This window comes from Pleurodeles waltl, chromosome 8, assembly GCF_031143425.1.
Source record: "Pleurodeles waltl isolate 20211129_DDA chromosome 8, aPleWal1.hap1.20221129, whole genome shotgun sequence".
Taxonomy (NCBI): domain Eukaryota; kingdom Metazoa; phylum Chordata; class Amphibia; order Caudata; family Salamandridae; genus Pleurodeles; species Pleurodeles waltl.
This window is the reverse complement of record NC_090447.1, coordinates 453,229,660-453,254,865: the sequence shown is the minus strand read 5'-3', so window position 1 is coordinate 453,254,865 and position 25,206 is coordinate 453,229,660. Positions and strand designations below refer to the sequence as shown.

Here is a 25,206-nt window from a genome sequence, read left to right as displayed (position 1 = left end):
AACAAATCACTGCTTTAGTGTTTACATCATTATGAGCATTGACCTAGTTGACAATTAATGAAATTTAGTGTTCTCTCAAACTGTCAACTATCATTATAAAACTTTCATATTTTTTAATCAAGATGATGGCAGTAAGATTTAAATAAAGTAGTGGCATGTTATACATAGACTTCTTTTTAAAATGTTCATTTACTCCAGTATTGGAACTTTCATAGATTCACATGCTTGAATCATTCCCCGTCGTCGAGATGGGAGTCCCGGTGTAATTTTCATAAGTAATGTTAAAACATATTGAAGAGAAAAAAAAGGCCCTAGGCCTCTTCAATTTGATAGTCTATCAGAGTCATTATGTAAAAAGGACCAAACTTGATCCTCCACCAATCAGGCGACAGCACCCTTCAGAACCTCCTGAGAGAAGCTCTAGCACCTCAGATTTTCTACCGCACGTCGTGCTAGGGAGTCTCCTCAGAGCTCTGCTCTGTTTTCACACCTTTATTCAACTCTTTTTCTCTCAGAGAAACTCAATTATTTTGATTTGTCAGGTATTTACCAACTATGTCTGACAAGGAAAAGAAAAGTCTCTTTAGAGACTGCAAGACTTGTGGGAAGAAAAGACTTCATTCTGAAGATCCTCATCAAGATTGCATTTACTGCCTCTATCCAGATCATTCAGCCAAAGACTGTAAGATTTGCCGTACTTTTTCTTCTAAAACCTTAAAGGATAGAGAAGGCAGATTACTAATATGGCTGCAGAAACTGAAGCACAGGAAGGATCCAGTTTCTGGTTCTGAGAGTGAGAAATCTTCCACTTCCAAGAGATCAACTAAAAGGGCAAGATCACGCTCTAGATCTCCCTCACAAACCTCAAGGAAAGCCCTCAAAAAGACTGTTTCAGGGTCTTATAAGGGTTGCAGCCCATCCTCTTCCCCAACTAGACTCTCAAGTAAAGAGGGAAAGAAACATTCTTCCAGTTCTGAGAGGCACAGAAAATCCTCATCTGTTCCACCATCTGTGCCTTTCAAAAAACCATCTTCTGTGACTGGAAAAAAGTCCTCGTCGACGGATTCCCCGTCGACGGCACCGTCGGTGGGCGCATTGCCGACGACTCTAGCAACTTCAGGTGTTCCGTCGTCCACGGCTCCATCGGCGACTTCGTCGATGAGTACACCACCGTCGACGAGAACTACAACGACGACTTCAGCGTCGACGACCGTATACACCTCTTCCTCGTCGACGGCGCTTACGTCAGTGTCAGCCTTACCGTTGACGACGACTTCGTCGACGGTAGAATCGTCGGCGAAGCATGCGGCTATTAAAATAACAGTGCGACCAGCATCAACGGCACCGTCTACGACAAAGTCAGTTTACACGGACACCGTCGACGAGGGAAAAATACCAAAAAAGAACGGAAAAGTTAACTCCAACCCACACTTCACCTAGTAATGTATCCTCACTGGTACCAGTACATCTTTTGGAGGGAGATGAAGATTCGGACGAAGATGGGCCTTTTGGTACAGCTCACAGCCCCTCTGAATTAAATGTAAAATATCAGGAAGAGGAGGAATTTGAGGAAGCTTATGATCCCCAGGCCTCCTTGGAGCATCAGCAGTATCAACAGGGAGCGTATATCCCTTCCGACCTGCTTACTGGCCTTAGAGCCATGTTGGTGGATTACAATAGAAGGTTCCCTCCAGAGGGAGAACAACCTCATCCATTGCCCATTTCTGGTCCTTCTACTCCACATCAAAGACGTCTTTGCATCTCACAGATGTGGCTACCCCAGACATGACAATTCCCCAGGACACTGACATCTCAGATGGAGATCAAGAAGAAGGAGAGCTCATAGATACTCACTCAGAGTGGGACGAGTATATTATTCCTGCTCCATCTTCTCCTTCTCATTCGAAGGTAGAGTCCCCACCTGAAGACATTGGAGGCTTCCATAATCTTTTAGAGAGGGCAGCCAAGCGTTTTGCATTACCGCTACCTACGAAGCAAACGGATTGTTTCCTTTATGATTTTAAAGAGCCCTTTCAGAAGTCTGTGCGTTCCATCCCGATGGTGAACTATTTGTGGGAAGAGGGCCTTAAAGTCATGACTAGTCCAGCAACTGTCATAGCAGTTTTGCCACGTCTAGACAAGAAATACAAAGCTCCCGATGATGCCCCAGCATGCTCGACAGGCCATCCTCCTCCAGATTCGGTAGTAGCTCAAGCGGCTCAAAGGAGATCAAAGAATCCTTCTGCTCCGATTTCCGCGCCCCCAGATAAGGATGGTAGAAGGCTAGATAACATAGGAAAGAGATTCTCTTCTATGGCCAGCCTAGTTCTGAGAGCTGCCAACTCCTTGGCTATTTTGTCTCGATATGACAGACAACTTTGGGCAGATATTGCACCCTTTATTACTCAGCTGCCGGAAGACGTAAGATCAGAGGCAAATAAGACGATGCAAGAGGGTCAACGCGCGTCTGCAGAGCTGATAGACTGCGCAATGGATATAGCGACCACTGCTTTCAGACAGCTAGCAGGCGCTGCTGTATTAAGAAGACAGGGCTGGCTCAAAGCCACTTCCTTTCGTCCAGAAGTCCAGAATAAGATCCTAGACTTACCCTTTGATGGCCAAGCGTTATTTGGGAAACATGTGGACGAAGCCCTACAGTCAATTAAAACAGACACGGACACTGCAAGGTCACTATGAACCCTGCAATATCGGAAGTAGTCCTTTCGCCCTAGGGGGCGTGGCCAGGCTTCTTACAGAGGAGGGTATCAACAACAGAGATACTCTTCCTACCCATCATCGTCACAACAATTTCGGCCGTACTATTCCCAAAGACAATCGACTCAACCGGCTTATAATAGGCCGGCAGGCCGTGGATGCTCAGCCCGCCCTGCTAGGGATGCAGCTCGTAGAACCTGATGTCCTCGAGGCTCCGGCTACGCCCAGTCCTCCTCCTGTCACCTTGGGTGGAAGAGTTTCCTTATTTCTCAGTCAATGGCAAACTATTACGTCAGACAAGTGGGTCCTACAATTAGTGGAACGGGGCCATACTTTAGAATTTGTCCAAAAACCTCCCTCCAACCCTCCCTGCAGGACTCCTTCAAGATACCCTCAACAACTCAAAGAAGAGGTCTACAAGCTCCTTCTCAAGGGAGCTATAGAGAAAGTGCCTCGGAATCAACAAGGAACAGGATTTTATTCCAGGTTCTTCATAATTCGAAAAAAGTGGAAGGATTGGAGACCGATCCTCGATTTAAGGCAACTAAATGTATACCTAAAGAAGCAATCGTTTCGAATGATCAGTCTGCAAGACGTCCTTTTGCGTCTCAATCAAGGAGATTTTATGTCATCACTAGACCTCAAGGACGCATACTTCCACATACCAATCCACCCTGCCCACAGAATTTTTTTGAGATTTACCGTAGCCGGCAGCCATTATCAATATCGCGTCCTTCCCTTCGGGCTCAAATCAGCCCCAAGAATATTTACCAAGTGCCTAGCACCGGTGGCAGCCTTTCTCAGGAGAAGAAAGCACCAGGTCTTTCCATACTTAGACGACTGGTTAATAAAGGCAAAGACTTACATGAGAGCACACAAGTCAACAAGAAGGTGCGTTTCCTTGCTGACCAATCTCGGATTCACAATCAACTGGGAGAAGTCCAACCCTCTACCAGGCCGCAGTATTACTTTTCTGGGAGCGGAACTGAACACGGACTCCGGCATCGCATGTCCCACGGTAGAGAGACAACAAAGGTTATTAACCCTAGGAAGTTTCATACAAAGAAGACGAAAGGTTACAGTCCGTCTCTTCAAATCTCTATTGGGCATGATGTCTTCATGCATACCTCTGATCCCTTTGTGTCGGCTAAAGATGCGCCCCTTGCAGGAGCAGCTAAACCGTCAATGGCTTCAAGTATCAGGAACTTTCGAAGACCAAATACAAATTACTCCGACAATGCTCAAAACCCTCAAGTGGTGGTCTCAAAAGCATCATCTCTCTATCGGCCTCTCGTTTCTTCAACAACCAGCCCCGTGGACCATAACAACAGATGCCTCACTGGAAGGCTGGGGCGCAGTATTACAGGACCTGAAGATACGTGGCAAATGGCCAACTCATCTGACATCAAGACATATCAATTGGCTAGAACTCAGGGCAGTGAACCTCGCCTTACAAGCGTTTCTCCCAAGAATCCAGGGATCGCGAGTGGTGATAAGAACGGACAACACTACTACGATGCACTATCTCAACAAACAAGGAGGTACAAGATCTCTCACCCTCTCCAGGGAAGCCCAAGCGATCTGGCACTGGGCTTCGCAGCAAGGCGTCACAATATCGGCGGTGCACTTGCCGGGAATAAACAACAAGGCAGCGGATGCACTCAGCAGGCAGAAATCAGACTGCCACGAGTGGGAACTAGACCAGACGATACTCACCCAGATTTTTTTCTCAGTGGGGAACACCAACAGTGGATCTGTTTGCGAAGAAGACCAACGCCAAATGCCAGTTCTTCGCAAGCTGGCATCACCAAAAGGGATCTTGGGGGAATGCGTTTTCGATAGTCTGGTCCGACATCTTTGCTTACGCCTTTCCTCCCATTCCGTTGATCCCGAGGGTTCTCACGAAGATGAGAACAGAACCGTGCACTCTCATACTGATAGCCCCGTACTGGCCGCGCCAACATTGGTTCACAGAGCTCCTCATTCTCTCAGTCAAGCCTCATATTCCGCTGGAGCCGTTACCTCATCTACTAACAATGAACAACGGCCAAGTTTGACACCCCGATCCGCAGTCAACGCGGTTAGCGGCATGGCTCCTCACCACAGAGAATTTGCGCATTTGAATATCCCGCAGGACTGCAGAGATATTTTGTCACAGGCCAGAGCGGATAGCACGAACAAGGCGTATCAGTGTAAATGGAAGAGATTCTGTACCTGGTGTCATCAGTGTCAAATCGACCCGTTTCTTTCACCACCAGAAGAGATTTTGCCTTATCTCTTAGAGTTAGCTCGATCTGGCCTGGCACATTCGTCCATTAAAGTTCATGTAGCAGCCATTGCTGCATACAGGCGTTCGGATGACACACCCTCGCTTTTCTCTTCTCGGCTGATTAAAAGATTTTTAAAAGGATTATTCAGGGTTTACCCTCCTTTCAGACCTCCACCTCCTTCGTGGAACCTGAACATTGTTTTGGCGCAACTGATGAAGCATCCTTTTGAGCCAATCCACTGTGCGTCCCTCAAGCATTTATCGTGGAAGGTCGCCTTGTTAATAGCCCTTACATCAGCTAGGCGGGTCAGTGAGGTACAAGCGCTCTCCATCCAAGAGCCTTTCCTACAGTTGAAACAAGATAGACTACTAATGCGCACTAACCCGCATTTTATTCCTAAAGTTCCGTCGGACTTTCACATTAACGAACCTCTGGTTTTCAAGTCTTTTTTCCCTCGTCCATCTACTCCAGCGGAGAGAGCATTACATTCTCTAGATGTGAAAAGATGCGTTCAATTTTATTTGGACAGGACAAAAGCGTTTCGGCGCTCTAATCAGCTATTTGTGGCGTACAGTGCCCCTAGGAAGGGGTACCCACTATCCAAGCAGAGTATTTCAAGATAGATCGCCTCTGCTATTCGCTTCTGTCATCTAGCAGCGGGCAAACCTTTGCAGTCATCTGTGCATGCTCACTCGACGAGAAAGGTCTCGTCGTCAACGGCACTGTTTGCCGGAGTGCCACTACAAGACATATGTAGGGCAGCAACATGGAAGAGCTGCTATACCTTTACTAAACACTATTGCTTGGAGTCCCTCTCGCATGGAGAGGTAGCAGTGGGCCAAGCGGTTCTCAGGAATCTCTTCAGGTGAAGGTGAGCCACTTCTCCTCCATCCCTCCATCCTAGAAAAGGTATGCACATTAAATTTTTTATCTAAAACGAATACAATACTGGTTTGTTATTCAAATTTCATCATGTATCTTCATAGGAATATCCCTATTTATATTAGAGATAAGAAGATACTTATATGGTTATATATATATATATATATATATATATATATTTATATGTGTATATGTGTATATATATATATTTATATGTGTATATATATATATATATACGTGTGTATACATAGATGTGTAGATATGTATATGTAGATATAGAGAGACAGATGTCAGTATGATTATATGCTTCTTTAATTTATACATGATGATGATAAGGTTTTGTGGCATAAGATAACCTGTTTATCAAAGGAGTTGTCATTTTTCAATGTGCATAGTTATTGCTTGCTACTCTGATTCAAGCATGTGAATCTATGAAAGTTCCAATACTGGAGTAAGAAAACAAGTTACTTACCTGTAACTGTAGTTCTCCAGTATTGGAATCTTTCATAGATTCACATGCGACCCACCCACCTCCCCGGAGAAGCTCACTTCACCTCTTTCTGTCTAGCAGTACATATACTCATAGTAATATACGCACTTGTGCGTTGAAAATCTGAGGTGCTAGAGCTTCTCTCAGGAGGTTCTGAAGGGTGCTGTCGCCTGATTGGTGGAGGATCAAGTTTGGTCCTTTTTACATAATGACTCTGATAGACTATCAAATTGAAGAGGCCTAGGGCCTTTTTTTTCTCTTCAATATGTTTTAACATTACTTATGAAAATTATACCGGGACTCCCATCCCGACGACGGGGAATGATTCAAGCATGTGAATCTATGAAAGATTCCAATACTGGAGAACTACAGTTACAGGTAAGTAACTTGTTTTCTTCTTTGCAGTGGAAATAGAGCTATTGTAATAGTGCAATGGATTTCTAGCTTGCATATTTGGGTTAAAAAAAAAAGTGATGGCTGTGCAAATTGATATTCAGAGTCTCATTTCTTCTCTATTAGAGTTGTAATTGAATATATGTTTTTTTCTTAGAAATCGCACTGTAAATGAGCAGACAGGCCCAGAAACTGTATCTACGAATGGAATGCTTGATTGGAGACAGAAAGAAGAAGAAGAAGAGGATGATGATGAAGATTTTGACTTTGCAGACTTGGGTCAGACTTATGTTGGGAGAAAACCAAATGGAGTTCAACGTCCTCAAGACACCAGTGCCATTTGTAATGGGCAGAATATTAGTTACCATGGTGCCTTCAACCCACAGGACTCTTTGTTAAAATCTTGGTCTGACCCTGTGCAGAAGCTGGAGTGGAAAACTACAGAGACGGACACTGTTGTCTCTAAAGACTCCCCTATGCAACAGTTGCAGCATAGCAATCCGCAGGCAGATGTTTTGAGCACTGACATTCATTCGTCCTCGCACAATAACACTAAACTTAATGGTGCTCACGATTCTGTAGTTCAGGGGCCTTCAAACACAAAAAGCACTTCTGTATCTTCACCTTCCAAGTTACTTCCTAGAACTGCTGACCCCAATTTTATCTCTGACTTTTATTCCCACTCACGACTGCATCACATTTCAACGTGGAAGTGCGAGTTCACAGAATTTGTCCGCAGCCTACAAAGACATGGTGATGGTATATTTCCTGGCAGGGAAAAGTTAAAAAAACTGAAGCCTGGTAAGTTTGTCTTAGGAGGAAGTCTTATATCATGCATCTTAGATTTCTTTCATAAGCAGTGCACATAACTTCATTTCTTTCCATCATTAACTTCTGAAAGATTTAAGAAACATTTATTTTAAGGTTGCACACAAGTCTATACCATACTCGAAAACCCTATTGAGCTCAAGTGTCTGAACTTTTAAGGTAGCCGTGGCAGTCCTGCTTGTTTATTGAATATCGTTTTGGATATGGTCCATTGATTGTACTTTAGCCATGGTTGTTACTTTGTCTTAGGTTATGTCAGAGTCATTTTTGTGGATTGTACCAGAACGCATTCCAGAGGCTGCTTCAACTGCTATTGATAAGAGATGGTCACAGGACTGTCCTACATAGTGATTCTTTAGGAGTCTGTCTCATAGGAAACTAAAGGCTGTTACAAACAAGTTTGTATTAAGACTTTTGAATTTTATAAGGTTTGCCTTTCCTGCACTTTCTAAGAGATTACATTACCAAAATTGATTTCTGATGGCTACTTCTAACTGCAGATTCCTCACCTTTAGAATATCCCTAGGTGCCAGACTGGATCTGGAATTGGTCAGCAGAGCTCCCATGTGCCTGTACGTGGCACTGTCCAGTGCACCCTTAGGTTTGCTCTGTCCCTTACATAACCTAATGAATCCGCATGTAAGCACCACCCCTTCATGCTGACATCAGTTCCTTTCATTTGGTCACTTCGAACGTGGGTCAGGAGCTCCGCTCTCATTTTTTTCAGGTTTTGGTAGATTTTCTAAATTCAAATCCACTGTGCATGGGACCAAAGCCTCCATCTAGACCACAAGGTTAAATTCTTGGTGTGACTTTAGGAAACCGATTTCTGATACGGACCTGCACAAAGTGTGCCTTTAGTGTCTGGACTTGTGGTAGGTCTCCAAGTAGGCTGATGATTGTGCTCACATGCACCCGAAGGTGATCTAGGACCGAGATGCAAAGCTGTACGTCACCAAACAAGTTCCAGATCTCTTGTAAGTGTCGCTCCAGATCAACGGTGCGGACCTGCTCCCCAGGCTTGTCCAGAGCCAAATTCAATTTGAGGTAAAAATCATCAGATAAGTTGAAGTCAAAGAGGAAACATAAAAGGCAAAGCAGGTTCTCAACCTTATCCTACCACTCTCTCTCAAAACAGACGTTGCAAGTGTGTCAAGGTGCCGATCCCCTCTAGTGGAGCAGATTTCGCAATTGAACTTGATGCGCCCGAGTTCCCCAATGTGACCAGGGACTCGGCAGCAAGCCATGCTGCATATTTTTGGCACTGTTCCATCTTCCTCTGGCTAGCCTTTGGGCCCTGAGGATTCTCAGGAGCCTCCAGTCACGTTACTGCCAGCAAATCTGTCCTCTGTGCCATCTGAGCTCCTCCAACTTGCTTTCTGGTTCCACAACCACGCCTGTGCCGACTTACATTCCGACTCTGACCCTTGCACCAGTCTCTCTTTCATAGACTGTCATACCAAGGTCACCAGCACCACAGGGGGATCCTGTGCCAAACCTGAACTAAATCCATTTCAGCACTGACTAAGGTTGTGTTCTGAATCCCTTCCAGCAAAAGGAGTTCCTGTACAACATGATTCTGTCAGAAAACAGCCACTGCCACCGAGCCATCCTCTTAGGCTCCATCTCCTTTCTGATTCCATTTCATACAGATGTTGACCTACTGGAGTTGACAGTGGTGATGACTGGGATTATTTAAAACCACTTATATATGGACTTTCAGGAGGCCTGTGGGCTTGTTACTTCTCTGATACAAGGTTGTTACCCCCATTAGATAGGTTCTAGACCTACAACTGCCTTCTGTTTAGGTTAAATTGAATGAACTCTTGCCAGTCCCGCAACCTGTGGCTGCTTTCTCTGAGACTTTATATTCCACAAAGCCCTAACGGATACTCTGATGGGGGACTTGGTCTAACCCTTGCTCTTGCCCACTGATAAACAAGCAGGTGGCCACATGCCGCAGGTGTTTTACCAGGCTTGCACTTGAAAGGTGAATCCAAATTCATTCCCCTTCCCAGACAGAGGGTCTAAGAGGATTAAGGCACTTGGGGAAACACTGCTAGTCCGATATACACACACACACACACCATCTGGGACATAGCCAGCAAGATCTTGCCAGCAGTGTCAGAAGAATTTAGGGACTCATTGGTTTCAATCATTCAGGGTGCAGCCAAATAAATAATTCATGGTGGCCTGGCAATGGCTGATTGCTTGGTGAGAGCAATCAGCACCAGTGGTTGCTCAGTCAACGGGTATTCAGAAAATGTGCAGTCATCCCTATGGATATGCCTTTAATGGATCCTTCCTGTTTGGTGAAAAAGCTGATGCAGCCTCAATACCTTTTATGGATAGTTGGCCACAGCACATTCCTTAGGCCTCTCCTCCCCTGCTAGACAGTTTTCCCACCAGTTTCAGGCTTTTTGTGGCTACTTATGTGGATTGGTGTACAAGCAGCTCTAGGGCCCTCTCTCCTGTAGCACTCAGCTCACTCCTTTTGTGGTCAGAGACAGGGATTGAGCAGGCACTACAGGAGTTCCCAAGTGTGCTTATCTTCCCAGTCCACCTACCCTGCAGCATCAGCTGCCGCTCTTCTTTAGTTTGTCCTTAGCGGTACATACCCACCCTGTGGGAGGAAGGATCCATTACTTTCTCACAGGATTGCAAGCTGTCAAATCTGACAAATGGGACCTCCAGTTCGTTCAGTAGAGCTATGTCCTTCCATTCTTTTCTGACCCACTGCAGATTCCTCCCACATACAAGCAGGTTTTATAAGAGCACCTTTCCACCTTGCTTCAAGAGGTTCATGTCCTACTTTCCAAAGGAGCTGAAGAAGGATTGAGGCCTCCATCCTATTTTAGCTATTCAGGTACATACCCACCCTGTGGGAGGAAGGATCCATTACTTTCTCACAGGATTGCAAGCTGTCAAATCTGACAAATGGGACCTCCAGTTCGTTCAGTAGAGCTATGTCCTTCCATTCTTTTCTGACCCACTGCAGATTCCTCCCACATACAAGCAGGTTTTATAAGAGCACCTTTCCACCTTGCTTCAAGAGGTTCATGTCCTACTTTCCAAAGGAGCTGAAGAAGGATTGAGGCCTCCATCCTATTTTAGCTATTCAGTCTCTGGATGCCTTCCTGTGGAATGTGATATTCAAAATGCTCGGCACTCGCCCAGATTTTGTCTGCCATGGATCCAGGCACCTGGTTGGTACTCCTGGACCAACGTTGTGTGTATTTTGATTAACCTATCCTGCAGTCCCACAGATGTTACGTGCGGTTTAGGGTAAGCCAAGAGCATTTTCAGTTTGCCATGTTCCCCTTCAGCCTCAACAGCGCCCTTCAGGTATTCACAAAAGTGTTAGTGGTGGTTATGGTCCACCTTTGGAAGCACCATTTTCCCCTAACTAGTTGTTGAAGGTGTGCTCGCAACAGCTAGTTGTGGACAACCTCAAGACAACTAACCTCGTGACATCATTGGGGTTCTCAATCAAGCTGCTGAAGTATCATCTGACTCCTTTTATAGAGGTGTCCTTTCATTGTAACTGCCTTCGTTACAGTGCAGTTGAGAGCATTCCCTCGGTCACAGTGGGCCTAGGACATTTGGGCTATGATCCTGATGTTCCAGCCTTAGTCCTGGGTCATGACAAGAGCGGTTCTGAGGACTCTTTGCCTATGGGCCTTCTAAATTCTGACTGTTGACTATGCAAGTGGCTTATGTGGGCTCTGCAGTGGAATCTGAACTCTCTGTTGGCCCAGCACCTAGGGAAGCTCTCGGATTCCATCCAAGTTTCAGTGGAAACTGATAGAGATCTGCAGGGGTGGCTGCTCAGCTGTAGTTGGAACACAGTGGCAGACCCCTCTGCTGCGTTAAGGAGATCATCTGGAGGAGGTGAATGTCGGAGGACTCTGGTCTCCAATGGAAACGTGGTTCTGTATCAATCTGTTGGATTTGTGGGTCATTTTCTTGGCATGGAAGGCCTTCCTCTCATCCATCAAAGGTAAGCTGTTGCAAGTTCTCATGGACAACACCAGGGCCTTCTGAGATTGCAACAGTTAGGGGGGAGTTGGGTCCTGTGCCAACAGGCTCTGTGCCTCTGGAGTTCGCTGCGGCATGAGAGCACCTCTCTGGTTGTGAACCACTTGGTGGGATTTTTAAATGCCAGGGCTGTCAAGCATCTGGCAGTGCCTGACAGGTCACAAATGGCAGTTGGTCCCTAAAGTGGCACAGGGCATCTTCCAACAGTGGGAAGAACTCTGGCTGGATCTTTTCGCCATATTAAAGAATGTGCAGTTTCAACACTTTTGTGCATTGCTGTTCCCATGGAAGCACTCTTTGGGAGAAGCATCCTGGCTAGAAGTGAGCACAGGATTCTGTTTTGCTTCACACAGGATTCTGTTTTGCTTCACACAGGATTCTGTTTTGCTTCACACAGGATTCTGTTTTGCTTCACACAGGATTCTGTTTTGCTTCACTTATGACCGGGCTGAAACACTCATGCACTGACAAAAATCTCTGGAATGCGCTTCTTAGTCTAAAGAAGACATTTATTAATTCACTTTGCAAGGTTCGTAAAAGGAGATTAGCATGCTGAAAGTACACATTTAAAAATGGTCACAGCAATGAAATGAAAATGTACAAATGATTATCCACTGCAATATACACAGCAAATATATGTATCTGTTTTACAATGGAAAGCAAATAATGAATAAAAAAATATGCATCACCACGAGCACGGGCACATCTGCTTTATCTCCCTCCTATCAGTATCAGATCGCCAGATCCCAGAATCAATCGAGGACAGGGAGAGATCAATGATCCTCACGGGAAGGATGACACACCCCCAATGTCCCGGGCATGTCTGAGATTTGTATCGCTCTCGGTCCCTGGTCCATCTGGTCTCGACCTCTGATACTTTGAACAAACAAGAGAGGAAAATTCTAGAACCTCCCTTCAACTGTAGAAGTTGACTATTCAAAAAATGCTGATTACTTTAGGCAGGCTTTGAAAAGAACACTTGGGGTTTGGCCACAATCCCAAGATGCCCTGAATCAAAACAAAACCGTTCCCTACCGTCCTAGTACATTCTTATCAGCCTAAGCCCTTGGTGGGAAAGAACACGAAAAATAAAAACATGACAACATTGTACAACGTGGAAAATTACTCACAGCTTTTAACGTGGCCGTGGCTAATGCTAAAATAAAGTCAATAGGCATAATGAAGTTAGAGGTCAATAATGTGACGGTGTGCTGCTAGGCTAAGGCAGCATGGAGTCAGTGGTGAAAACATAAATATCATTACAGGTTCCTGTACATTCTTCTGCCTCTCCTGCCCTGATTTTTGAGGAAGATCACGAACAATGGGGCTCCACTATTTCTAATGGTTCTTTTTTGGGCCCGGAAAGTGTGGTACACTGAACTTTTGGTCATGATCATCTGTCCTCCGATCAGCCTACTACTTCAGGAGGATCTTCTGTCGCTATACCAAGGCAGGGTTCTACATTGGAACCTGTGCAATCAACGACACTTCCATGCTTTGAGATTAAGCAGTTGCAGTTAACTTCATTCTGTGTAGCTGTAGAGGTTGGGGATGTCATCATTGCTGCCAGTCGTTCCTCACTAAGTCCATTTACGAAGGCCACTTGGAAAAAATGTGTTGCTGCTTTATTGCTTGTTTCATCTTTAGCGCAGCAAGCTCTTCAGTGGGTAGTATTAAAAGTTATTTGTCAGCCTCTTTTGATTTTTGTACGTTTGTTGGACAAGCTGTTTCTTCTTCTTTTTTTTAATTCACCTGTTATGATGAGGTTTATTGAAGCTTTGTCACTTATGTTCCCTCCCAACCTATTTGTGACCCCACAATGGGTCCTTAATTATGTCCTGACTTTCCTCGTGTGGACCACCTTTCAAACCAATGCTCAGTCTTCGGATTCTCAAAACTATCTTACTCATTGCGATCACTTCAGCTCCTCTCTTGAGTAAACTCCAGGCTCTTTTGCTACTTTTGCCCCACACCACCTTTGTTATTGGAAAATGTGTGCAGAGGATCCAGGCTGCCTTCTTGCTGAAAGTTGTGATCCCTTTTCACATTGGACACTCCATCACCCTCCCAACATTCTTTGCTCACTTTATCCCTCGAAAGAGGAGGAGGGACTCTATTTGCTAGACCCCAAAAGAGCTTTAAGTTTCTACATTGGTGGCACCAATGTCCATCAGGTGGGTGATCAGTTTTTCACATTAAATTCTGCTACACATTGGCCAAAAAGCACATCCGGAAAGACTGAGAGCCCATTCCACTAGGGCCAAGGCAGCCACTACTGCATTGGTACGCACAACAAGAGCGTTCAATGCACACGTTCACATCCAAGTTCGGGAATGGCATTTTGTCCATTCTGTTCTGCAAACTTTTTCATCTGATGCCACTCCACAGCCTCCCCAACTTGGGGGTTACAGCATTGGTATCTATTCGAAAAGTGAGGGATCAATGATTAGAGGTATCTTTCGCAAGAACAAGTTACTTACCTTCCCTTAAGTACTTTCTGATGGATATTCTATCTATCCTCAGATCCCTCACTGGCCTCCCTCCTAACCTTTTTGTGGAGTGCTCACTTTTACCATTTAATGAGGTGCCAAAATAGATATCTTCACACTGGTACTGAAAATTACTTTATGCTCTACGCAGAATGAGTGAATCAAGAAATTGACATAGGCATGGAGGGGTGGTGCTTATAAGGGGCTGCACATCATCCCTTCTTGAGCAGAATGAAGTTCATGTGGAGCTGCATAGCTCAACCTAGTGGCGCTTGGGTGCATTTCTGAGAACATTTTTTGATCCAGTCTGATGCCTTTGATATTCTAAAGGTGAGAAATCTAGGTTAGATAGAGTAACCACCAAAAAGAGTGTTAGAGAAGATAAGTAGCTTGTTCTTCCACATCATGGTGCAGCTTTAAGTTTCATTCTCTTTACTCTAGGTGCTGCTAATGTGTGGAACATATTGAATCTTTACATACAGCCCACTTAACTACACAAAGTATTGCATAGGCATAATTTGAATAGGTATTATGGGCTTTTACTCTTGGAAACAGTTAGAGCCGCACAGTGAACCTGAGCTACATACTGCAAGCTTCCACTAGCTAATACAGTTTAAGAGACAAAGAGATTTTGATACAGTTTGGAGGTTATAAATTGCTTTGTTACTCTTGTTTCATACATGCTGTAGTCTACCCATTACTTATGAGGTGAATGAATGAATCATATTTATAGTGCGTACTGCTACCCCACAAGAGATGGACCGGCACTGAGGTAGGCAATCATGTGAAAGTGTCATGATCCAGGCCTTTCATGAGCACCATATTTCTGGGGTGTCTGACTTTGGTCTAGAAGAACCAGCTCATTATACATAAAGGGTATGAAAGGTTTCCCATTATATGTAAAACTATCAAGCGTTCTTCTGTATATCCTGAAATCTGCATTGTGGACAAAGATTAGATACCGTAAGTGCTAAATGCTGGAGTATAGGCCGAAGCAGGGTAAACATTTTGGGCCGACAGAAGAGGACCTTTGCTAACTCTTTTATTTACCATGCAACAGAAAGTGGAAACATGCCATGTTTTTTTTCCACAGCGAGTGATTGATGTTGTTGGTTGACACATTAGTACAGGCCCTCTAAAAGCAGAAGGGTAAGAAACCACTGCCCCCTTTTTGGATCGCATTTAGTTTTGTCTAGTTTGAAGGTTTGCTTTGCAACTTCCTAATGTAAATTTCCTCCAGCGTTCTTGAATCCTGTTTAAAGATGTTTATAATTGTTGAGCTAACCATTATTATAGTTTCAATTGTATTTTCAATCGATCAAAAACTGCTATTGTTTAGACAATGGTCCTTTAAACATGCATCATTAGGACTGAATGCAATTTAAAATAAATAACTGTCCAATCGTTAAAATTTCAACACATTTGTTCCATTGAACATAAAACATTAAATAACCTACAATTTAAAAAGATGTCTGTAGGAAAGTGCACTGCTTCCACCAATGCCATTTAACTCATTAAATGTTAAGCAGTTTTACTGTTACTAGACAATAAAAACCACCCCTTTGCACACACTACATAGAGAATCTGCATGCAAATTAAAAATGACATGGCTACCCGTCAATTCAGCAACCTTATTTCCTTAAAATTTGTTTTAAATATCTGTCTTTACTTCATCACATAAAAGTAGTCCACTAAAATATGTGAGTTTCATCTTCAACCTGCAATTACAGACGCCACCATTCCCATTTAAAAGCGTACCCATCTCTTCACATGAATGAATGGGATTAAAACCAATTCTAAATCAAAAATGTCCTGCCTCATTTCATGGTTAGCCAAAAAAGATAAGTATGGGAATGATTAATTATTACGCTAAGCATCCCATAACTGGTTGTGGAATTCTTAGGTAACAAGAACATATGGTCCCTGTCTCTAGATTTGTTTTCATCTTTAAGCACAATTTATATTTGAGGAGATTTACCAGTACTGAAATGATGGGAGAATCCAAGAAGAAATGTTCCTCTGTAATTGGAACATACTTTCTTGGACTTGCAGACCATTTTAACTCACTTTTCACAATCTCCTCTCTACAGTATGATGCTGTGTTATCGTTCCCTGAAGCTAAAACTCTATTCTAATATGTCAAAGTGGTCCTCTCGGAGAGACAAAACCAGAATATCGGACTGTTCTCCAACCTTATCTCAGAACCATAGCCGATTTAAGTAAATTCAATAAATGCAATACAAATTTCAAACACTGCTCTTCTATACTTTCTCTGTTCTGCATGCTACTCAAAATAGAATTTCATATTCATATAAGAACTTAGGGCCTGATTTAGATCGTGGTGGTCGCACCACCAAGCCACATCGACGGCGGACCCGAAAAGACCTTCAAGCCAGTTGTTTCCACCCGCTGTAGGAAAGTACCATATTTCTTGGCATGTTTCCCCCAATTTCTGCCTGTTTGTCAGTGTGTTTTGCCTGTCTCACTGGGATCCTGCTAGCCGGGACCCCAGTGCTCATAGTTTGTGGCCTATGTGTGTTGTCAGTATGTTTAACTGTGTCACCGAAGTTCTGCCAGACCTCCAGTGCTTATGCTCTCTCTGCTTACCAAATTTGTCACTACACTTTAGTGACTACATATTCTAATGCTGATTGGCACACTGGACCCTCCTTACAAGTCCCTAGTATATGGTACCTAGGTACCCAGGGCATTGGGGTTCCAGGAGATCCTTATGGGCTGCAGCATTTCTTTTGCCACCCAGAAGGAGCTCATACAAACCTTTCATCAGAACTGCCACTACAGCCTGAGTGAAATAGTGCACACACTATTTCACAGCCATTTTTACTGCACTAAGATAACTTATAAGTCACCTGTATGTCTACCCTTCATTTACTGAAGGATAAGTGCAAAGTGACTAAGTGTGAGGGCACCCTTGCACTAGCAAAGGTGCCCCCATGTTGTCCAGGGCTAATTCCTCGGACTGTGTGAGTGCGGGGACACCATTATAAGCGTGCACTACATATATTTCAATAGATATATGTAGCTTTACAATGGTAACTCCGAATATGGCCATGTGAGGTGTCTAAGAAACCAGCTCTCTGAGGTTTTCACTGCAGCCCCAGCTACTGCCACCTTACAGACAGGTTTCTGCCCTCCTGGGGACTGAGCAGCTCAATCCCAGGAAGGCAGAACAATGCATTTCCTTTGGGAGGAGGGTGGTACACCCTCTGCCTTTGGAAATAGGTGTTACAAACTTGGGAGGGGTAGCCTCCCAGAGCCTCTGAAAATGCTTTGAAGGGCACAAACAATGCCATCCTTGTATAATACAGTCTACACCGGTTCAGGGACCCCCCCACATTCCCCCCCCAGTCCCTGCTCTGGCATGAAACTGGACAAAGGGAAGTGGAGTGACCACTCCCCTGTCCATCACCACCGCAGGGGTGGTGCCCAGAGCTCCTCCAGACGGTCCCTAGCATTAGCCATCTTGGATTCCAACGTGTGGGGACCCTCTGAGTGGCCAGTGCCAGCAGATGACATCAGAGACCCCTCGTGATAGGTGCATACCTTGGTAGGTAGCCAATCCCCCTCTCAGGGCTATCTAGGGTCTCTCTTCAGATTCGGTTTGCAAAATTCCTCCAGGACTCCTCTGCATCAGCTTCTGACTGTCGGATCAACTGCAGACTACTCCAGGAACCGCTGTAACTGCAGCAAAGTATCCAGGACGACTCCTGTGTCCTGCAACTTCAGCTCCAGCCAGCTTTTGCAACAGTTTCCAAGCTGTGCACGCTCTGAGGACTGCCTGTCTTCACCCTGCACCAGAATAACTGAGGAATCTCAGTGGAGTGATGGGGTCACTTTCCTGCTTCAGCATGCATCCGTCTGCGACGACAATCGGTACTCTAGGACTCCTCTCCTGACAACGAGCGTGCTCCCTGGAACACAGGTGGTTTACCGAAGTGACCCAGACTGTCTAAAGGTTTAGCTGTCCAAATTTGGTGGAGGTGAGAGCTTGCCTCCCCTTGCTACGACAGTATCCCTGTGCACTGCGCCTTCTGCAGCTCCTTGGGCTTCTGTGCACTTCTTCCAAGAATCGTTCGTGCACAGCATAGCCCAGGTCCCCAGCACTCAGTCCTGCAACGCACAGTTCCGTGAGTTGTTCTCCGGCAGCGTGGGACCTTCCAGTGTAGTGCTGCGACGACCTCACTTTGCATCTTCTTTGTCCCCGTGTTCTGGGACTCCCGTGGGTGCTGCCTGGTCTTCTGAGGGCTCTCCGAAGAGCTGAGATCCCCATCTGTTTCCTCAGTCTGAGTTGAGACCCTCCAGTTCCCTTCTGGGTCCAGGCAACTCCTTTTTGACGCAAACCGCATACTTGCTTGAACCAAGGCTTGTTGGTGGAATCCAGTAATGCAAACAGCCAGCATCCAACAAATCGACCTGGGACATCATCTGCACCAAGCAGGAACCCGCAGCCATCTTCTTTGGTGCTCTTCTGTACTTTTCTTCTGACCGGAGAACCCAGTTTTGCACCTTCTTCTAGGTTGGTAGGGGATCCTGTCCTTCCTGCACTCTTCTTTGACTTCTGGACTTTGTCTCTTCTCTCCACAGGTCTTCAGATTGAGGAATCCATTGTTTGTTGCTTGCAGTCTTGCTTGGTTCTTGAAAAATCCTTTGTCCCGACTTGTAGTGTGTCCTATGGAAACTTGCTGCACTGAACTCCTGCTTTCCTGGGTTCTGGGGTGGGGTACTTTACTTACCTTTGGTGTTCTCTTACACTCCCAGCGCCCTTCTACACACTACACTTGCCTTGGGGGGAATTTGACATTCACATTCCACTATTTTAGTATATGGTTTGTGTTGCCCCTAGGCCTATTGCAATCTATTGTATTTTCTACTGTTTGCACTATTCTAGGACTGTTTACTTACCTGATTTTGGTTACTAGTGTATATATTGTGTATCATACGTACCTCCAGAAGGACTATTGCCTCTAAGATATTTTTGGCCTTGTGTCACTAAAATAAATTACCTTTATTTTTGGTAACACTGAGTATTGTCTTTTATTGTGGGTAATTACTGTGTAACTATAGTGGTATTGCAGGAGCTTTGCATGTCTCCTAGTTCAGCCAAAGCTGCTCTGCTACAGCTACCTCTAGACAGCCAAAGCTGCTAGAACACTGCCTACATTTCACTAATAAGGGATAACTGGACCTGGTATAAGGTGTAAATACCTTGGGTACCCACTTCAAACCAGGCCAGTCTCCTACACCCGCTGTATTTAGATGTTCCAGTTCTCCAAGTGGATTGAAAGGTGATGGATTGCTAATGGCGGTGGATCCTAATGGACTTGGTACAATGGCTGTGGCTATGGAAGAGAGTAAGTCACGTACACACACTGTTTCTTAGCCATATGTGTACCCCAGCATTACTCAACACACCACATACACACAATAACCCATTGTCATTCCAACATAACCCTGTACGTGTGGAAAACACATTGACATACATCCATGACACAGTATACAGACACCATTGACACTGCACCCACACACACCACAACCACAACACAGCTACACACTCAGCTTCACAAGCACCCTCACACAAAAGTACAACTACACATAGCACGACAATGACAGCCACTCAGTAACACTCACCTTAATGTGTCACATGGCAGCACAACATACGCAACACCATTGGTCTCCTGTGCAAGTGACACACATACAGACAACCACACCCCCTACTCCAGCTCCCTCCATCTCAGACAGCCAATCCACACATACTGACTCGCATACACAACAGATAGCGCAAACCTACCCATACTTGTCCTCTTCCAGTGCGCACACATGGACTCTATTGTCCAGTGTGAGTGTACCTTCATTGTGGTGCCAGCATTAATTTTGCAATAAATGACACCACAATGACAGTTGTTTATGTGTACGATATGCATGGTGTGCCAGTGTGTCCCCAGCCATGTGTCATACCATTTTGCTCCCCCCACACCCCCAGAGTTCGCCAACTCTGACATGGAGGTCAGACCGCCACTTTTTTCTTTGCGGCAAGACACATCCACATCTGCATGGCAGGAAGGGTGCCTGGGGTTCTGCCGTCAGCCACTTTTCCCCATTGTGCGGTCGACGTGGGCAGTGTTTTTTGGCAGACAAGGCGGTTCGAATGTTTGGCTTTCGTCTATGGGACTGCCAAAATCTAAATACAGCGGGTGGACTGTTGCAGCAGGGAATGGGTTTTCAGTTAAAAAGTTCAGTGGGACCATTACTGCCAACATCTAAATCAGGCCTTTAGTCTGAACCATTTCTTTTATTTCATTTAACTCCTGGCCAATATCTTGCCCTGCATGCTCCCTCCTTAATGACCATAATCCCTTTATTGTTGGCAAGGCATTTATTTTCACCATTTCACAGTGTGTTTCCAACTTAGGTTGGAAAAGAAATACATACCAAGGTATCTCTGTGTCCACTTCATCAATGATTTTTGTGCCTAGGTACCACTTGTTAGTCTTTCTTCCTGTGCCCAGGCACCAGCATTTTTGTTTTCTAAACATTTTCCACAAGTCTTAGACCTGTACAATAATAAGCAAATACATTCAGTTTTCTGTGGAAGCGCTTTCTTACCTGCTTCAAATGATGATCATGGACAAGGCAAGTGTCTGCCTCCCCACTTGGGTGAAAATAACATTAGTAAAACAATTGAGGAAATTTCCTGTTTGATGCCTAGCAGAGGTTTACGTTACATAATTTGTGCAGTCCACAGAGTTGCAAATTAAAACACTACTCTCTCCTAAATGGGCATGCAATTTATATTTAGTTGTAGGTCGGAAAGTGTGCATCCAACATTCTTCTGTTTACAGCATAAAGTGTTTGCTTCATGTCTGTATGCAAGAGGCGAAAAGGGTGACTTTTTCACCGATGTCTCTATCAAAGTGAGCTGGATCTTGTATTCAGTAAACATAAACATTTCCTGACATGAAATCACAGTTTTTAGAATTGGAATGCTTGGTCTCACACGCCTTTTCTTTTGGCTAGTCCTGGTCAAGACTTTGGGAGATAAATTTGCAGATAGTTGGAGCAAATGTCACCTTAAACTAGTTTGCAAAAGCATCATGGTGCTGATTGTGCTTTATGTTTCCTTCTGGGATTTGTAGTGTCTGCTTGTCACATTTGTGTGTGAAGATGGAATAGATGGACCATTATGTTGTCCATCACACTGTTTTATCATATTCCTGATTACATGCATCCCACTGTGGTAACAAAACACTGCATGGGCCATCTAAACAGTACTGCAGACAGTGGTTGACACTTACTAATTGTTTTCGCTGTCCCTGTCATTTAGTGGTGAAATAATTTCTCTGTAGACTGTTTACAGTAGAGACATCCAACTTTGTTATCCTTTTGAGACTTCAGGCTCTTCTATGCATACATTGGAGCCTAAAGTTAATATGTTGGTTAAGGTCATCAATATTACCCCTTCAAACATTCTGCCTGCAACCAGCGTTATTCCAGTGTAAGATGTAAAAACTGCCAAGCCCACCAAAAAGTAACTCAGGAAAGATGAGGGGCATTCATAATTGCACACTCTGGACAGTAATAGATACACCTGATTTCCCGATGCTATACTCCCCACTAACTGCCACTCAAGCCATGTGAGGTATTAGTAGGATCAGTGGGTAAGAAACTTAAGTCTGATCCTACTCGAGATTCTTCCAGGTGTGAAAAAAGACCGAAGAATTGAAAGCTGCCCTGGAGCTCTGAGAAAACAACAAGTTTATACGGAAACAGTCCTTTTGGATGGTCACCCTGAAAGATCATTCTGTTGCTGCAGCAATGGGAGATCCTCACTGAATCTACAGGACGTCTATTTTTCAGATTTTGTAGAGTTACCTATTTAAAGGCCTTACTTTTGGCCTGAAATCCACTCCTTCAGGATATTCACTGAGGCCATTAGTACGCGTGACCTCCGTAATGTTGATGAGCCTGGTAACAGCAAGTACTGGACCCATTAAATCTAAGTGATCAGCAGAAGCACTGAAGATCTCTCAACTTCCACTCAGAGATTTTGGCAGCTTAATCTCCTGGTGAACGTCTGGGCCAAAACGAGAAATTCCTAAGGAAACCTGATGTGGAATTACAGATTCCACCTGTAATTTCCTATTTCTTAGTGAACCCTAAGGATGCAACTTGTAATGGGATGGATTTTCCCCACTCTGAAGTTACTGGTTCCCCAGGTATCAGTAACCCAGTTATGTGGAATATCTAGCTCATTTACCTGGCCATTTATAATGATGGTCTCAAGTGTCTTGTCCCAGTAGCATGCATCCATTGACAGCAGTGGTCACAGATTCAGACGATTGGCTATGGAAATCAATGTCAGCGGAGGAGGCTTAGGCCTTTATATAGGTATGCATCTATCTTTTCGACAGCTAGAACAGACCCTAATGTTAAAAACAAATTGTCTATTGAATCAACCACAACTTCAGTTTTAAGGAGGGATACTAAATACTCAGCTGGCCAAGGCTTTTCTCTCAGCAGACTACATCATTAAGCTGGTCTATGAACATCAGCTGGCAGTAAAGGATTTCATTCACAATGTACTAACCTAATAACCGTAAATGAGGCCAGTCAAATAAGAACATAGGGGGTTATTACAACTTTGGAGGAAGTGTTAATCCGTCCCAAAAGTGATGGTAAAGTGACGGATATACCACCAGCCGTATTACGAGTCCATTATATCCTATGGAACTCGTAATACGGCTGGTGGTATATCCGTCACATTTGGGACGGATTAACACCTCCTCCAAAGTTGTAATAACCCCCATAGTCTTCAGTGGTAGAAATCAACAGGTTCATGGGACAATGTTGTAGAATTTTCTCAGTGACTCAAGTGTGTCCTATGTGTTAATAGCAGGTTGCAGCTCTCTTGCCTTACCTAGGAGCATAGATGATATGGGCGACCTACCCCAGCAACCTCCACATTGTAATCCAGAGTGACTAAAGGAGATGCTAAGCAATAGTACCCAAAAGAAGCTGTGAATGAAAGGAACCAAGATGTAAAGAAGGTACCTAGGAGAGGAAATACAAGAAGACTTAAAGCTCTTAATAGAGCAAACCAAAGAAGAGAAAATTACGCAATTAAAAATAAGGAATATACAAGCACAAGAACACGCTTGGTATAATGCAGAAAGAAGAAACAAGAGTGGAGTGCAAGGATCATTGGAGACAGCTAAAACAGGAAGCTTTACTCTGAAAAATACTAAATATCCATTTATATAGTGACTAGTGCTGATGAACCACAAACATATTCTGAAACCACATTACAGCCATCTTCTGTTAGCTTGCCCCATAGAAATAAATGATACTTCCTGTAACAAGGTAGCTCTTGTCATAAAGACCTCCAGCCACTAAGCAAGAGACGTAAACCCTCTTCTGTTCCACCATATCCATTTGCCAAAAATCAAATGGTGGAACAAATGGGGTCTTCTTCTTTTCTTCTCCCTCTCATTCTCCAAGTGGCCATAGTGGCACCTCCATTAACAGACATTATTCATTTATCCATATCTGGGCTAATGACTAATAAAGGCCCATAGTTTACAGAAGGTGGTGGAAGACTTGCAGACAATAATATTGCTCTTGTACTATACAGATAAGCCTCCAGAAATATCCAGAAGGCTGTGTCAGCCCACAAACAGGTTTGTCTTATTAGGGAGCAACATTGGACTCTGCACAAGGGAAAAATGCTTCCTTCAGATCAGAGAAGAAAGTATTATCACCCTGGTACTAGTGTCAGCATGACTCTGTCCAACAGCATATTCACTCTCCATGTCAGGTCCATGGCTTCCTGCAGTTTCATTGTCACGAATGCAAAGCTGCAGATGAAACCACTTCAGCAGTGTCTGGAAGATCGAGGATCTCAAAAGAATCACAACTGGGTTGACAAACTTTAGCTTTGATAACCGCATACTAATCTCTTTTGTGATGGTGCAGAAAGAACAATTTCCTGCAAGGCTTGACTTTTCTACTGGAACTTCCAGTACATGCAATAGCCCTGGACATGTCCTTGTCACACTGGGGAGCCCACCTTGATGCTCTTGCTATACAGTGTCAGTAGTTAAAATGAGAAAGCCACTCGTACATCGTTTTTTTGAAGTTGAGAGTAGTCCATCTAACTCTCGAGGTTTCCTGCAATATCTAATGAGGTGCAACATCCACATTCAGATGAAAACTCTACGACTATGCATTATCTGAACTCACGAGGAGGAACAAAATCAAAGCCCTTGCCCCAGAAACTTAGAGGATTGGGACTTACCCCTGGTCAGAGGTCAAACAGTAAAAGCAATTTGCTTATCAGGAGAGCAAAATGACCTAGTAAATTATAAGAAAGACGCAAATGGGTTTGAAACAAGACAGGTCTTCAAAAAACTTTGCATAAAGTGTTCATCCACCAATAGGTCTCTTCACTGCATCTCTAAACAAAAACTGCCAAAGCTTTTTATTTTGCACATGGGAACACAGTTCTTTTGGAAATGCTCTCTTGATACATTGTTCAAGGGGGTCAAACCTTTACACCAATCCCACTGATCCCAAAGGCGTCTTAAAATGTCTAAATTGCCAAGCAAAAATTAACCTAGTTACCTCCAGTCCCCAGGGCAGTGGTGGTTTACAAATCTGCTAGAGATGTCATTAAAACCACACTAACGTTTGTGATAAAAGCCAAACTTCCTGACCAGATTGCAGGTCAGCTCCTTCACTTGAACTAACATCCTTGTATTTAGTGGCATGGCTCTTGAAAATCAGACATCCTAGACAAATGAATTTAGCTCAGTAATCTATGTACATGTTAAAAAAGGCTAAAACCTCAACAGCAAGGGCCTCTTATTGCTTCAGATGAAAAAGATTTTGCTTATGGCTTTAACAGTAAGGGCACAATTTCTTCACTTGTCAAGAAGAAGGAATTTTACTCTTCTTGGTACGCTTGTCTCAGACCAAGTTAACATGCTTCCCAATCAAAGTCCAACTTGCAGTCTACAGAAGATACCCACTTTATACATCCTTTCCTCTTTTTTATAACACATTTTATTAGGTTTTTCTTTACAGG

General features: G+C 44.2%; 1 protein-coding gene across 1 annotated transcript in view; it reads left to right on the top strand.

The window, feature by feature from the left end:
- Positions 1–25,206, top strand: part of REV1 (REV1 DNA directed polymerase) — a 429,753-nt gene that overhangs the window by 140,006 nt on the left and 264,541 nt on the right. Inside the window, exon 6 of the mRNA XM_069204390.1 lies at positions 6,908–7,551. Coding sequence (XP_069060491.1) covers positions 6,908–7,551 — 644 coding nt within the window. The remainder of the gene's footprint in view (positions 1–6,907; positions 7,552–25,206) is intronic.